This window comes from Narcine bancroftii, chromosome 2 (genome assembly GCF_036971445.1).
Source record: "Narcine bancroftii isolate sNarBan1 chromosome 2, sNarBan1.hap1, whole genome shotgun sequence".
Taxonomy (NCBI): Eukaryota; Metazoa; Chordata; class Chondrichthyes; order Torpediniformes; family Narcinidae; genus Narcine; species Narcine bancroftii.
In genome coordinates this window covers 12,052,175-12,068,072 of record NC_091470.1, presented here as the reverse complement: position 1 = coordinate 12,068,072, position 15,898 = coordinate 12,052,175, and the positions used below count along the sequence as shown (strand labels likewise).

Below are 15,898 nucleotides of genomic sequence, written 5' to 3'. Positions count from 1 at the left end.
TGCAATTTTCTAGTCCTCCAGGATCATATCAGATTCTGTTGATTCCTGAATGATTATTCCCAATGCCTCCACAATCTCTACCATTACCTTTTTCAGGAACTGAGGGTGCAATCCATCTGCTCTGAGAGATGTACCCACCCTTAGTCCATTCAGCTTTCTGAGCAACTTCTCACTTGAACACAACTTCAGGATTGAAGGGCATCCATTTAGAACAGATGAATGGTGAGGGGCTGGTGTGGGGGGGTGTTTAAGGGGTTGTAAGGGAGTGTGGGGGGAATGTAAATGGTGGAGGTGAGGGGGGTGAATGGTGGGGCTGAGTGGGGGGTGATGGGGTGGAAATGGGGGTGAGGGGGAACGTGAATGGTGGGAGTGAGGGGGATAGGGAGGGTGAGAGGTGAGGGTGGGGTGGGAGGGCATGAATGGTGAGGGTGAAGGGAGTGATGAGGGAGAGGTGAGTGGGGTGAGGGGGAGGTGAGGGGGTGTGGGGGTGAGTAGGGGGACCTTGCTGCTCAGGAACATGGTGTAGGAATTGCATGGAATACCAGAGGAAGGGGCTGGGGTGGAACAAAGATCAGACCAACACATCATCCCATCAGTACTGGTGGGCGTCACGTTACGAATTGTCCAACATGGTTTTAATTCCACACGTTACACAGTAACATTCCTATGAAGCCAGTTGGATTCATGGGTGCACATTACATGGGCAGACGGGGTGCAGGAAACAGGGTGCCTGGGTACCGCCAGGGCCAGAGTTCCTGGCTCACCACGCCCCGCAATTACAAATAGGGGAACCTCTGGCACAACATTTGGAGAAATAGAACAAGTTGGTCAGCATGTCAGGTGTTTCTGGTTCGGCTCACATTCCCAGCAGTACAATGTTGTGTGGTGGAACCTGCCTGGGTCACCGAGTTCGACGTTGCTCCAGGAGTACAAAGCTGTGGGACCTGGGCCCAGGTTCCAACACGAATTCTGCAATAAATCATTGTGTGGCAGCTGCCAGGAGCAGGGCCAGTTGCTGGGGCCCATCTCAGGGACCATCAACAGCAGATGCCCCTGCCCAGGGCAGCTTATCTGTTCATCACATCCTGGTATTTCAGTACCTAACTCCACACAGACACTGTCGTTTTATCTGGGAGTGAGTGAGGAGTGACAGGTTGGTTTGCAGGGTTCTGGGCAAGGTAAGCAGCTGCTACGGCCTGGAGGTATTCCACTCACAGGTGGTGCTGTGCTGGGGCGATGCTGTGGGCCTGTGACAGGCTGTGGGTGGGATGGACCCCATCCTCACTCCGGGCACACAGCGCTGGGCACAGGCTTTCATGGCTCCTCAGCACGGCGCTGAAGTACTTCAGCTCCTCGTTCAGCAGAGTGATCTCCTTCCTCAGGGCCACATTTTCCCTCTCCAAATGTTCACTCTCCTGCGGACAAGGGGAATTAAACCATGCAAGTAACTTCAAAGACAGGTCATTGCAAACAGACTGTAGCCCGTGCAGTGAGCTTCCCCCCCCACCCCCCACACCTTCCTCACTGCTCCAATATCCTGGTCCCATCCACCTGTCCATGCCCCTGGTGTTCCTTGCATTTAAATCATTCCTCACTCCCTACCGTGCTCCTAATACTCCTGTCTACTCAACCTGCTCTGTTAAACTTCTGCATTCAAGATTCTTTTATTGTCATGTGATAAAGCAGATGTAATATTACGTGAACTTGTATTTAGTCTGCTGTAAGGCAGACAAAGATTCGCCATCAGCTGAAATCGCCCGGCGCTCCTAAAAGCCAGAGAAAGGAAAGCAAAAGAGGGTCCCTTCAGAGTCACTGAGTGTCTATGGATTCACCTCTAGCCTCCCACACCCTCTGCAGATGCACAAACTTCCTGTTCAATCCATCAGCCACACGAGCTCCAGATCCAAACCTCCAACACCATCAGGAAGCCTTCAATTTTTTTTGTAATATTACATGTTCTACACTATTATATTGCAATGAAGGAAGTGTGAATTGATCCCCTGACTCACATGTCCAGGGGCCTGGCTCAGGCCTGACCTCGTGGAATGTGCACATTCCTGGGCACCATGCTCAGGTGAAGGTTTCCCCAACCTCCAGGCAGGATACTTCCCTCCTCTACTTTCTGCATGCAAGGCCATTTTTATCCAGACACCCAAGATTCCAGGGATCCCATACCTCATGATCTTCAAAACATGGGGGACTCTGATGGGGTCTCACTAAATCCAAGTCAAGTCACCTTCATTTGTCGCACAGTAAAGGCGAGATAGTGTTTCTCCAGGACCATGGAGCAGATTTACATAACTACATTAGAAGTTAAACACATTGAAATATTAAAATATTAATATCAGTATCCTCTCAATTGGAGCTAACATTTGTATTCCGATTATTCCATATTCCATATTTATTCCTGTTCTAAATGGATGCCCTTCAATCCTGAAGTTGTGTAAAAGTCAACAGTTCACTACCCACATCTGTTCTGGGAATTCAGGAGCCTGATGTCTTTGGAGAAAAGACCGTTGCCCAATCTGGACACAAGGGCCCGAGTGCTACGGTACCTCCTAACAGATGGCAGAAGGGAGAACAGTTTACGTGAGGGGTGCGTGGAGTCCTTCACAATGTTTATTGCCTTTCGCCTACATTGAGTGTTATAGATGTCCTTCATGGTAGGAAGAGAGCTCCCAATGATCTTTTCCACTGACTTCACTATCCTCTGCCAGGCCATGTGGTCTGAGGTGGTTCAGCTTCCAAACCAAGCGGTGATGCAGTTGGACAGGATACACTCAATATATCCTTTGTAGAATGTAGTGAGGATGGAGGATGGGAGATTAACTTTCCCAGCCTTTGCAGGAAGTAGAGGCGCTGCTGGGCTTTCTTGGCTATGGAGCTGGTATTATGTGACCAGGTGAAACACCAAGGAACTCGATACTCTTGACAACCTCAATGGAGCTGTCAATGGTCAGTGGAGCATGGTCCCCCTGGGCCCTCCTGAAGCTGACAACCCCCTCTTTTGTTTTTTTAATGTTCAGATCCAGTTTGTTGTCTGTGCACCAGTCCGTTAGTGACTACACGTCATCTCTGTACGCTGACTCCTCATTCTTCCTGATCAGGCCCATCACAGTTGTGTCGTCAGTGAACTTAATGATGTGGTTCGAGCTGTGCTTTGCTACACAGGCGTGGGTCAGTAAAGTGAACAGCAGTGGACTCAGCACGCAGCCCTGGGGGGCTCACGTACTCAGTGGTCTCGGAGGTGCTGTTTTCGATCCGGACGGTCTGAGGTCTTCACAATGGCATTAAAAATGTATAAGATTGTATAAGATCTCGTTTCAATGGTTAAGGAATAAATATGGAATAATCAGAATACAAATGTTAGCTCCAATTGAGAGGATACTGACAGGAAAATTTAGGACCAACCATGTATTTACCAGCTTGTAGTGAACTGGAGGTTCTTACATGGAGAGGTTACACTAAGAAATTTATTTCTGCAATATATTTCTTATTACAAGCAGATTCTATTAAAAAGGGAGTTTATAAATCTGGACAGAAATGGAGGTGGATTCATATATTATCATTGATGAGAAAAGATGGGGAGATCTTTGTCAAGACTGTACAACAAATATTATAAACGTTAGATACAGTTCAGTTCAATATAATTATTTACGTCAATTCTATTTAACGTGCAAAAATTGCACAAAATAAAATCAGATTTATCAGATAAACATTTTAGACCTGGTGAAGCAGTAGGAACCTTTTTACTTTCTACCTGATCAAGTTCTAAAGTCAGAACCTTCTGGGTGGATTCAGGACAGTTTCTGGAACTTGGATTGGTTTTCCACAAAGTCCAGATTTATTTTTGTTGGGGAACATGGAAGGAACAAGACCTGAATTAAAAATCTCATTTTATCAAGTGAAATTTATCAAAATAGCGTTAGTGGTGGCAAGGAAGTGTATCACGGTGAGCTGGAAATCGGATGCAGTTAGGTCTGGAGAGATGGAACACAGAAATTCACAGTGGTGTTCCTTTGGAGAAAATTACATATTATCTGAGAAATAAATAATCAATGTTTGTACAAATTTGGAGTTGGTAGATACAAAGTTTAGGGATAAAAGTGTAAAAATGCACTTCCAGCCTCTTACCACCTGTAATAATCTTCTTCCCTGCAGCCGTTTAATATAAACACTGTCAGGTCCCGGTGTGTCGGCTGATCCTTTGTGCAATCCGGACTAATATCATTTTATATAATTCTTTTATATAAACATATATCTATTTTTATCCTTACAACTCTTATAGTGGGAGGGGGTAAGAGGGAGGTTAATACCATGTAATCTTTGTAATTTTAACTTTAAGTATTGACTTAATTACATGGATGAAAATTTTTAAATAAAACAAATCCACTCGCAGAGGGAGGGGTTTCGACCCAACAGGACCAACTTCCCTATCACGTACTGTGGTGTGATTGAGTTGAATGCTGAGCTGAAGTTAATGAACAGATTTTAACAGACGACTCCTTGTTTTCCAGGTGAGTGAGGGCTAGATGGAGGGCGGTGGCGATGGCATCATCCATAGAGCAGTTGGATCTATATGGGAATGGTAGGCGGATCCAATGAGGGGGAGACAGCAAGAACTTGAGGTGCCCCATGACGAGCCTCTTGAAGCCCTTCATGATGATGGTCGCGAGTACGACAGGGTGGTAGTCATTGAGGCAGGTCACAGGCGACTTTTTCGGCACCAGGACAATGGTGCGGCTTTGAGGCACGTTGGGAGCATGGTGTCTCTCAGGGAGATGTTAACGATGTCAGTGAGAACATTTGCACATCCCCTGAGCAGGCTGCTGAGAATTTTTATCGGGTCCAGTAGCATTCCGTGGTTGACCTTGCCTAACTCTCTCTTCACCTCGGCCACTGTAAGACCCAGCACCTGGTCGTTTGGAGGAGAGGTGGTCTTCTTCACCACCACATTGTTTATCACCTCAAAACGCGCATAGAAGTTGCTCAGTGTGTCTGGGAGGGAGGCATTACCAGCACAGGCAGATGGTGTGGTCTTGTGGTTGGTGATGTCTTGGGTGCCCTTCCACATGCGTCGTGTGTCCTTGCTGTCCAGGAAGTGACTGTGAGTGCACTGGGCATGCATACGCTTTGCTTCCCTGATGATCTTGGACAGCTCGGCTCTTGCAGTAGCTGGGGTTGTCTTGTCGCCACTCTGAAGGCAATGTCTCAGTTCCTGAGCAGCACACGCATCTCCGCAGTCATCTATGGCTTCTGATTGGAGTGGGTAGTGATGGTCTTGGCCACAGTGACGAGGTCAGTACCCTTACTGATGTAGCTGGTCACTGATACGGTATACTCCCCCAGATTGATGCAGTCGCCATCAGCTGCTGCTTCCTTGAACATGTGCCAGTAGCTGCGCTCAAAGCAGTCTTGGAGTAAATGAATGACCCCGCTGGCCAGGTTTTAACCTGCTTCAGAACTGGTCTGGAGGATCTGATGAGCAGTCTGTATGATGAGATTAGCATCACAGAGATGTGGTCTGAGTATCTGAGGTGGGAGCAGGACTCCACCCGATACACGTCAGAAATGTTCGTACACGCAAGGTCCAATGTGTTTGCCCCTTTCACAGCAAAGTCCACACCCTGATGGAATTTAGGTAGCCCTGACTGGAGGATGTTGGCCACATCTACCGCCCGACCCTCATCAATTTTCTTTGTTACCTCCTCAAAAAACTCAGTCTTGTGAGGCCCGACCTTCCCTTCACAAAGGCCCTGCTGACTATCCTTTTGTTTTAAATATTTCAGTTTGGGTTTTTTCCATAAATATACATAGAAAAACTCTCTAATATTAATATATATACATCCATACATAGAAAAACAAACCCCCTCCCTTTCCCCGTTTAGATCCACGCACCGTCAGGGCTCACATTTACGTTGGCCATCAGAAACTCCACACGGGGAAGTCACTTCCATTTGGACTTTAGCAGGATTTATTATTGTGTTATTTATTATTGTATTTATAGTTATAATTGGGCCCTGAGATGATCCAAATACGGCTGCCACAGCTTAATAAATGTCTTATTTGTTCTTGATGTTGTATGTAATTTTTTCCACAGATATGCATCTATTCATCTCAGCAGTCCATCAGGCTCTCTGTAGAGGGGAGAGGGATTTCCAGGTAATCGCAATACATTTCTTAGTCACTGCCAAGGCTATTTTAACAAATTAAATTTGGAATTTAGTTAGTTTATTACTTAGTTCAATGAAATTGCCCAAAAGATAAACCTCCAGTTGCCCGTGAAGGCCACCCCTGTTATTCTTGTTAATATTTCAGTAATATCCTTCTAGAAAGGTCTCCCCTTTACACGACTACGTAGCATGTAAGAACATTCCTATTTCTATCCCACACCTAAAACACATCTCCGATATTTCCGATGTTGATTTATGTAATTTCTGTGGTATGAGGTATAATTGGTAGAGGAAATTAAATTGTACTAATCCGTATCTTGCATTTATAGTTGACGTCATGCTGTCCAAACACCAATCAGACCAGCATCTTTCCATTATTGCAGCTCCTAAATCTGACTCCCATCTCTCAATCTCTGTAAACCTGGTTTTGCATTTTCATTTCGGAGAGCAAAGTATATTTTAGGTATAAATTTAGGTGTGTTTCCCAGCCAAATCATTCGTTCCATCTCACTAATTTCAGGTGAGACCATTTCAATAAAGTTTACAAAAGAGTCTGGAAAAACAACCAACTGAAAAACCTCACAAAGATAAGCGTATACAGAGCCGTTGTCATACCCACACTCCTGTTCGGCTCCGAATCATGGGTCCTCTACCGGCACCACCTACGGCTCCTAGAACGCTTCCACCAGCGTTGTCTCCGCTCCATCCTCAACATCCATTGGAGCGCTTACACCCCTAACGTCGAAGTACTCGAGATGGCAGAGGTCGACAGCATCGAGTCCACGCTTATGAAGATCCAGCTGCGCTGGATGGGTCACGTCTCCAGAATGGAGGACCATCGCCTTCCCAAGATCGTATTATATGGCGAGCTCTCCACTGGCCACCGTGACAGAGGTGCACCAAAGAAAAGGTACAAGGACTGCCTAAAGAAATCTCTTGGTGCCTGCCACATTGACCACCGCCAGTGGGCTGATAACGCCTCAAACCGTGCATCTTGGCGCCTCACAGTTTGGCGGGCAGCAACCTCCTTTGAAGAAGACCGCAGAGCCCACCTCACTGACAAAAGGCAAAGGAGGAAAAACCCAACACCCAACCCCAACCCACCAATTTTCCCTTGCAACCGCTGCAATCGTGTCTGCCTGTCCCGCATCGGACTTGTCAGCCACAAACGAGCCTGCAGCTGATGTGGACTTTTTACCCCCTCCATAAATCTTCATCCGCGAAGCCAAGCCAAAGAGAAGAGACTTTTCAACAATAAATGCAAGATGGTTTTTTTAAAAATTCAACTTTTACTTCATCCTATTGTAAATGTTTTTCACAGTCTTCTTCTTTGGCAGGATCCATCATTCAAAGAAGTTCACCGGATCTTCTCCCTCAATTCATTCTTTCAGTCCAATAATTTGAACATTGTTTTGTTTGCTGAAATTCTCCATGTGGTCGATCTTGTCCAGTGGACCTTGTCTATCTGATTTCCATTGTTTTGCATCTTTCTCCAAAACTATGAGCTTATCTTATATTTTTACCATGTCAACTTCTGCTTGGTTCATTCTTTCTATTAAGTCTTCAACGATCTCTTTAATTTCAGTCATCCTTTCAGTCGTGTCTCTCATTACATTTTCAATGTCAACAAATCAAGGTTTCTATCTTCTCCAGGATAATATTTAGTTCTTGTCCCGACTCCCCAGCTCTGCCAGGGTCCGCCAGTCCAAGATCACTTTTTCACCGCTCTTCTTCGAGCTTTCACTGGCTGCATGGAAACTTCTTCATTCCTTGTCCTCGGCTACCTTTGTTTCTTGGTAGTTGTTTTATCCATTTTTTTTTTGGATAAAACAATTCTAAAGTCTTAACTGTATTTTTAATACTCTTCACGGAGAGCTCAATCAAAACACGTCTATCTAGGTCCTTTGCATGGCCATGTCCTCCCCCTTCCCCCATCCTGACTATCCCTGAGTAGACTGATCTTCTCCAAATGATCATAGATCCTGTCCTTATGAACCCTCTCCTTTACTTTACACACCTCTGATGTAAGACTCACCAGTCAATAATTCCCAGGATTCTCCCTATTACCTTTTATAAACAAGGGGACCACTTTTGAACATAAGAAATAGGAGCAGGAGTTGGCCATTCGGCCCGTTGAGCCTGCTCCGCCATTCAATAAGATAATGGTTGATCTGATCTTTGGCTCAACTCCACCCACCTGCCTTTTCCCCATAATCCCTTCATTTCTTTTTATGTAAAAATCTATCTAACTAAACCTTAAATATGTTTAATGAAGTCCCTCAACCCCTTCCCTGGGCAGAAAATTCCACAGATTCACTCCTCTCTGGGAAAAAAAGTTTTTCCCATCTCCATCTTCAATCTACTCCCCTGAATCTTAAGGCTCTGTCCCCTAGTTCTTTCCATTCTCCAATCTTCCGGTTCCTCTCCTGCGGCCAAAGAGGACTTAAAGATCATAGCTACTGTCCCAGCTCTCTCTTCCCTCCCTTCCCACAGCAGCCTGAGGTATATCACATCTGGCCCCAGGGATTCATTAATGTTTGTTTTTTAAGCAGATCCAACACCTTCCTCTTCCTTAATCTCCACAATGTCCAGCCCACAGGCCAGTTCTATTCTGACCTCACCCTGATCAAGGTCCTTTCCTCTTGTGAATACTGATGCAAAGTATTCATTTAGGACCTCCCCAAACTCCTCCACCTCCAGGCACCTGTTGCCTCCTTTATCCTTTATCGGCCCCACCTTCATGCTTATCATCCTTCTGTACTTTACAAATGCACAGAATGCCCTGAGGTTCTCCTTAATCCTACAAGCCAAGACTTTTTCATACCCCCTTCCAGCTCTCCTAAGTCATTTCCTAAGCTCCTTCCTGACTACCATATATTTCTCATGAGGCCTTTCTGTTTCCTGCTTCCTATATCTGATGTATGCTTCCTTCTTCCATAGAACCATAGAACATTGTAGCACAGAAACAGGGTCCTTCTAGTCTGTTCCAAACCATATCTTTTTGCCTAGACCCACTGACCTGAGCCCAGTCCATATCCCTCCATACCTCTCCCATCACGTACCTCTCCAAATTCTTAAATGTTAAAATTGAGCCCACATTCACCACTTAAAATGACAGCTTGTTCCATACCCCCACCACTCTCTGTGTGAGGAAGTTCCCCTTCATGTTCCCCCTAAACATTTCCCCTTTCACCCTTAACCCATGTCCTCTGGTTTGTATCTCACCTATCCACAGTGGAAAAAGCCGACCTACATTTACTCTGTCTGTCCCCCTCATAATTTTAAATACCTCGATCAAATCTCCCCTCATTCTTCTCTGCTCCAGGGAATAAACTCCTAACCTGTTGAACCTTTCCCTGTCACTCAGTTCCTGAAGTCTGGGCAACATCCTAGTCATCGCTATAAGGTCCACGAGGTGAAACCCCGACCAACACCACAACGACTGCACAGCAGGAGAACCGCTGAACCAAACAGTCACTATAAGGTCCATGAGGTGAAACCCCGACCAATACCACCACGACTGCACAGCAGGAGAACCGCTGAACCAAACAGTCGCTATAAGGTCCACGAGGAGAAACCCCAACCAACACCACCACGACTGCACAGAAGGAGAACCGCTGAACCAAACAGTCGCTATAAGGTCCACGAGGTGAAACCCCGACCAACACCACCACGACTGCACAGCAGGAGAACCGCTGAACCAAACAGTCGCTATAAGGTCCATGAGGTGGAGAAGCAACATCCTACCACCAGCGCGATTCTGCTGAAGAGAATATAGAACTGCAAATGTGTAAATGGAATGGTTAATTCTCAATTGCAATTGCAGATACCTTAAATTTTAATAATTTTGTAAAATTTTAATTTTTTTAAGAAAGTGGGATGTTAAATACTGAGGAAACCTGTGACCATTTTATGCTAGAGTATGAACACTAACACTGTAACAGCCACATCACACTTGAGGGTGGTGCATGCGCGGTGAGACACCTTGTTTCAATAAGCAACTCAGTAGCTGGATGTGAGTAAAGAAATGTGCTGTTAAATTTGCAAGCCTGCTGGTGTTTATTAAGACTTCCAATGGTACAACCTGGACACAACAAGTCTATCGTGAACCCAACACAAGTGGTCCCTAAACTTCCTTCACGTTACTTCTGTGCTTTCACCCTTGATCATCTGTTCCCAATTTCCTCTCGCTGGTTCCTGCCTCATCCCTTCATAATTAGCCCTTCCCCAATTAAACACTTTCCCCATTTGACTGTTTATATCCTTTTCCATAGCTATGTTGAAGCTCAGGGAGTTGTGGTCAATCTGACCAAAATGCTCCCCCTCCAAGAGATTTGTCACCTGAGCAAATGGCCCCTCTGATGCAGAAATGCCCACACCAGCCCTCACAGACACTACCCAACTGGCAGTCACCCTGATATCTCCACCATTGCCACCCCAGCCCTGGCATCAGTCTGCCAGCTCTCACCTGGTGCAGTGTGTCCGCTTTCTGCATCTGTCTCAGCCGACTCTTCTGGGCAGCCAGACGATTCTTCACTCTTCTCATCTCTTTCTTTGTCTCCTCAATGTTTTCCTGCAAGGTGAAAGTGTTAGGTGAATGCAGCAAATGATGGAGCAGGAGAGTGCCCCTGTCTGGGCTGGGGGAGGGCTCAGGGAGAGGAGAGAGCCGCCAGGCCCCAAACACAGCTCCCACCACCAGGCCCAGATGTGGCACAGGAAGTGACCAGGAGCAGCAGAGAGGACCCACAGCTGGGGAGGGTGTGCGTGGTGAGGGGAGGAGGGACAGTTCCTCATCAACAAAGAACATTCCAGCACAGTACAGGCCCTTCAGCCCACAATGTTGTGCCGACCTGTGTAAACCAACCACAGCAATCTAACCCTTCCCTAATCCTCTCATTTTCTTCCATCCATGTGCCTGTCCAAGAATCCCCATCTACTAGCCTCCACCACCACCCCTGGCAAGGCATTCCAGACCCCCACCACTCTCGTGTAAAAATAATCTACCCCTGAGGTCTCCCTAAAACTCACCATACCCAGATGCTCTCTGGAATTTGTTACTGTTCTTCCCTGTTCCTCCACACACTTAAATAACCAACCATGAACCCTGGACTCACCCCTTCTGGTTTGTCCTTCCACAATGCGTCACCTCACACTTATCCGGATTGAACTCCATCTGCCACTTCTCTGCCCAACTCTGCATCCTGTCTATATCCTCTTGTAACCTTCAACAACCTTCAGCTCCAATCCACAACACCTCCAACCTTCGTGTCATCCGCAAACTTACTGACCCTTCCTTCCACTTGTTTGTCTAAGATCAGTGGCAAGGTTAGCGTAACGGTAGGCACAACGTCTTTACAGCTCCAGCAATTGGGACCAGGGTTCGAATCCCACGCTGTCTGTCAGGAGTTTGTACACCCTCCCCGTGTCTGCGTGGGTTTTCCCTCATGTTCTGTTTCCTCCCACCCTTCAAAATGTATGGGGGTTAATTGGGGTATTTGGGCAACACAGTCTCAAGGGCTGGAAGGGCCTGTTACTGTGCTGTATGTCTAACTTTCTATTAAGTCACAAAGAGCAGGGGTCCTAGAACAGATCCACTAGTCACCAACCTCCAGGCAGAAAACTTTCTTTCCACTACTACTGTCTGGTTTCTTTCTACAAGCCAATTTTTTATCCACACAGCCAAGGTTCCACTGATCCCGAGTTTCCTGATTTTCTGAATGAGTCTCTCATAGGGGACTTTGCAAATACCTTGCAAAAATCCATGTTGACCACATCTACTGCCCGACCTTCATCAATTACTTTTGATACCTCCTCAAGAAACTCAATTAGACTCGTGAGGCCAGACCTTCCCTTTACAAAGCCCTGCTGACTATCCTTGAGTAGACTGGACATCTCCAAATGTTCATAGATCCTATCCTTAGTTTACACACCCCTGACGTAAGACTCGCCGGTCTATAATTCCCAGGATTCTCCTTATTACCTTTCTTAAACAAGGAGACTACATTTGCTGTTCTCCAATCCCCTGTGGTCAGGGAGGATTCAATGACACAGCCAATGCCCCAGCTATCTCTTCCCTCCCTTCCTGTGGTAACCTGAGGAATATCTGGTCTCTGCGACTTGTCCATCCAAATGTTTTGCAGAAGATCCACACATCCTCTTTCTTCACCTCAACATGCTTGTTCTGTACTGACCTCACGTGGACCAAAGTCCCTTTCCCTAATGAACACTGAAACAATTCAATTAGGGCCCCTGCTGCCTCAGGCATATGTTCCCCCTCCCTGGTATCCCTAATCAGTCCAACCCTCATTCCAGATAACCTTTTTCATGTATGTGTTTTCCTTAATTCTGTTTCCCAAGATCATCTTATACCTCCTTTGAGCTCTCCCAGGTCCTTTCCTGTTTCTTCCTGGCTACCATGCAATTCTCATGAGCCCTCCCTGAGTTTTGCTTCCTAATGCAGGTGTTCAAGGTGGTGGAGAACGTGTTTGCATGCTTGATTTTGTATGGTGACACAACACAATTCAGACCCACCGGGAACTGTGTGCAGATCTGGTCACCCAATGATAGGAAAGGCACCATTCAATGGGAAGGGAGGTCGAGGAGATTCTCCAGGATGTTGGAGGTGTTGAGTTATGGGAGGGGTTGGTCTTTAGTCCTCTGACAGGAGATCTTACAGAGGTTTATCAAATCATCAGGGGTGTAGATAGAGTGAAAGCTCACAGACCTTTCCCCAGGATGGATAATTCTCCAACCAGAGGGTTGATGTTGAGACGGGAGAGATTTAAGAAGGACATCACTCACAGGATGGTCTGTATCAGGAACGAGCTACCAAAGGTAACTGTGGGAGTGTACAGACGTTTGGACTGATGTGTGGATGGAAGGTTTCGTGGTCAGCATGGATGAGTTGAGCTGAAGGGCCTGTTCTCTTTGTGACTCCTTAACTGGTTCCTTTGAGCACCAGGTCTCTCATTCCTTCACTGAGTATCTGGTCCCAGCACCGACCACCCCCAACCCCACCCGGGGCTCTGACCCCTCATACCCCAGCACCAGAACAGACATAGGTGGCCCACAGTCTGCTGTTCACCCTCCCATTGCAGGGTAACTCTGCCCCATGGCCCTGGTCACACCCACAAGTCCTGGGTTCACCTGGGGATTGGCATTCCCCCAGGTTCACACCACCCCCCCCCCCCTTCACAATTCCTTGGGTAAATGTACCCCCAGGTTCAACCCACCTCCCCCACCTTCCACCTGGTACACACCTCCCCAGATACACACCCTTCCAGGTTCACACCCTCCCTTCCCCCCCCCCGCCCCCCGCCCCTGGGTTCACAACTCCCTGGGTAAACACACCAGATGACCCGGTTTCACCGACACCGGGAGAGGTCCGGTTTCGGGTCCGGGTCTGGGCGGGGAGGGAACCAGCAGTACATGGAGGGCGGCCAGGAGCCCGAGCTCGGCGTCCCCGCGCCGTGAGCCCTAGGCACAGGTGCATCTGAACGTGGCCCCGGACGCTGCTCTGACAGGTCCCCGCCGTCCATGGGCTGCCTACCCGGGGTGGGAGATCGGGCACCGGGTCGGGGACGGGTCGGGGTCGGGACCGGTTACCTGTTTACCGGGGACTGGCTGGTGTCGGCTGTATCCCGAATCGCTGCTGTCTGAGTCCTGAGCCATCCCGCCAAGGTCCGCAACCCTCGCCCCGAGACTGGCCGCTCTGTCCCTCTCTCTGCCCCTCTCCCCGAGACTGGCCGCTCTGTCCCTCTCTCTGCCCCTCGCCCCGAGACTGGCCGCTCTGTCCCTCTCTCTGCCCCTCGCCCCGAGACTGGCCGCTCTGTCCCTCTCTCTGCCCTTCTCTCTGCCCCTCTCCCCGAGACTGGCCGCTCTGTCCCTCTCTCTGCCCCTCGCCCCGAGACTGGCCGCTCTGTCCCTCTCTCTGTCCCTCTCTCTGCCCTTCTCTCTGCCCCTCTCCCCGAGACTGGCCGCTCTGTCCCTCTCTCTGCCCCTCTCCCCGAGACTGGCCGCTCTGTCCCTCTCTCTGCCCCTCTCCCCGAGACTGGCCGCTCTGTCCCTCTCTCTGCCCCTCGCCCCGAGACTGGCCGCTCTGTCCCTCTCTCTGCCCCTCGCCCCGAGACTGGCCGCTCTGTCCCTCTCTCTGCGCCTCTCCCCGAGACTGGCCGCTCTGTCCCTCTCTCTGCCCTTCTCTCTGCCCCTCTCCCCGAGACTGGCCGCTCTGTCCCTCTCTCTGCCCCTCTCCCCGAGACTGGCCGCTCTGTCCCTCTCTCTGCGCCTCTCCCCGAGACTGGCCGCTCTGTCCCTCTCTCTGTCCCTCTCTCTGCCCTTCTCTCTGCCCCTCTCCCCGAGACTGGCCGCTCTGTCCCTCTCTCTGCCCCTCTCCCCGAGACTGGCCGCTCTGTCCCTCTCTCTGCCCCTCGCCCCGAGACTGGCCGCTCTGTCCCTCTCTCTGCCCCTCTCCCCGAGACTGGCCGCTCTGTCCCTCTCTCTGTCCCTCTCTCTGCCCTTCTCTCTGCCCCTCTCCCCGAGACTGGCCGCTCTGCATGTCACCTTTCTAAGGGCAGCCCCGGCGGACACTTCTAGGAAGCGGCTTGTGCAGTGAACGGGAATCCACGTGGTTGTGGCGGAAACTCTGTCACAACAGAGCGGCCAAAACCCCGCAGAAATTCTGGCTGTGGGTGAGGGAGGCGGCACAAACGGGCCCGGCTCAGTCTGTCAGGGTTCCCCTCCTCCTCCCCGGGGCTGGGGGGTGTGTCAGGGTTCCCCTCCTCCTCCCCGGGGCTGGGGGGGGTGGGTCAAAGTTCCCCTCCCAGGGGTCAGTGTTCACCTCCTCCCTGGTGGGGTGGTGGGGAGGCTTCAGAGTTCCCTCCCTCCCCGGGACTTGGGGTGGATTTAGTATCTCTCTCCGGCCCTGAAGGTGTCCGATGTCTCCCCTCTCGCCCAGTGACTGGAGGGCTTGAGTTGTTAGCAGAGGCTGGATTGGCGGGGATGTTTCTCCCTTGGGTCAGGGGGCTGGGGAGGGTCCTTCTTGCAGTTTAGAAAAGCAGTTGGTCAGTAATCCCAGCCGGGCAGGGACGGGCCGGACTATTTTGGGCCTGAGACCAATTACTTTTCACCCCCCCCAAAAAAATTGCCAACTTCAATTTTCAAAAACAGTTGTTTTGTCTAAAAAGTAGAAGGACTGGGTGGAATGAACCCCTCACCAACGGCTGCACCACAAGGACATCATTCATTTCACATGCCTGGAGGTCCATGTGCCTTCCAGTGTCCAGTTGGTTCCCACAGGAATCAATCCAGTGGCGGGGGGCGGGGGGGGGGGGGGGGGGGGGGGGGGGGGAGAGAAACGCCCCTTTGGCCCATCAGATTTACTCGGACTTTCCCATAACCACTTGTACAAACATATGCTATTACCTTTTATCATTTCTCCCATATTCTACAACCCACACACGACAGCGAAGGCCATTCATATCCCTCCCCACATGTGGGAGATCCGAGAGGAAACTGAAGCCCACGCAGTCACGGGGAGAAGGTGCGAGGTCAGGACCAGAGATCAGGGCCAGAGGTCAGGGCCATAGGTCAGGGCCATAGGTCAGGGCCAGAGACCAGGGCCAGAGATCGGGGCCAGAGATCAAGGCCAGATCGCTGGAGGAGTATTCATCACCCCACAGGGAGTCGGCATCAACAAGAGCAATAATTGAGCTGATGACCTGTCCCTC

At 49.3% G+C, this 15,898-nt stretch overlaps 1 protein-coding gene across 2 annotated transcripts; it reads right to left on the bottom strand.

Moving 5' to 3' along the window:
- Positions 1 to 630: 630 nt before the first annotated feature.
- batf (basic leucine zipper transcription factor, ATF-like) lies at positions 631 to 14,862 on the bottom strand. 2 transcript variants are annotated; one of them, XM_069915225.1, is made up of 3 exons: positions 13,779 to 14,862; positions 10,642 to 10,746; positions 631 to 1,415 (listed from the first exon to the last, which is right to left on the bottom strand). In XM_069915225.1, exons 1-3 carry the CDS (start codon positions 13,842 to 13,844, stop codon positions 1,212 to 1,214), a joined length of 375 nt encoding a protein of 124 aa, XP_069771326.1. In that variant the 5' UTR covers positions 13,845 to 14,862; the 3' UTR covers positions 631 to 1,211. The 2 variants fall into 2 exon arrangements, with proteins under 2 accessions (XP_069771326.1, XP_069771325.1); XM_069915224.1 differs by lacking the exon at positions 631 to 1,415 and having other exon boundaries at positions 10,663 to 10,746; positions 13,779 to 14,791.
- Positions 14,863 to 15,898: the final 1,036 nt, after the last annotated feature.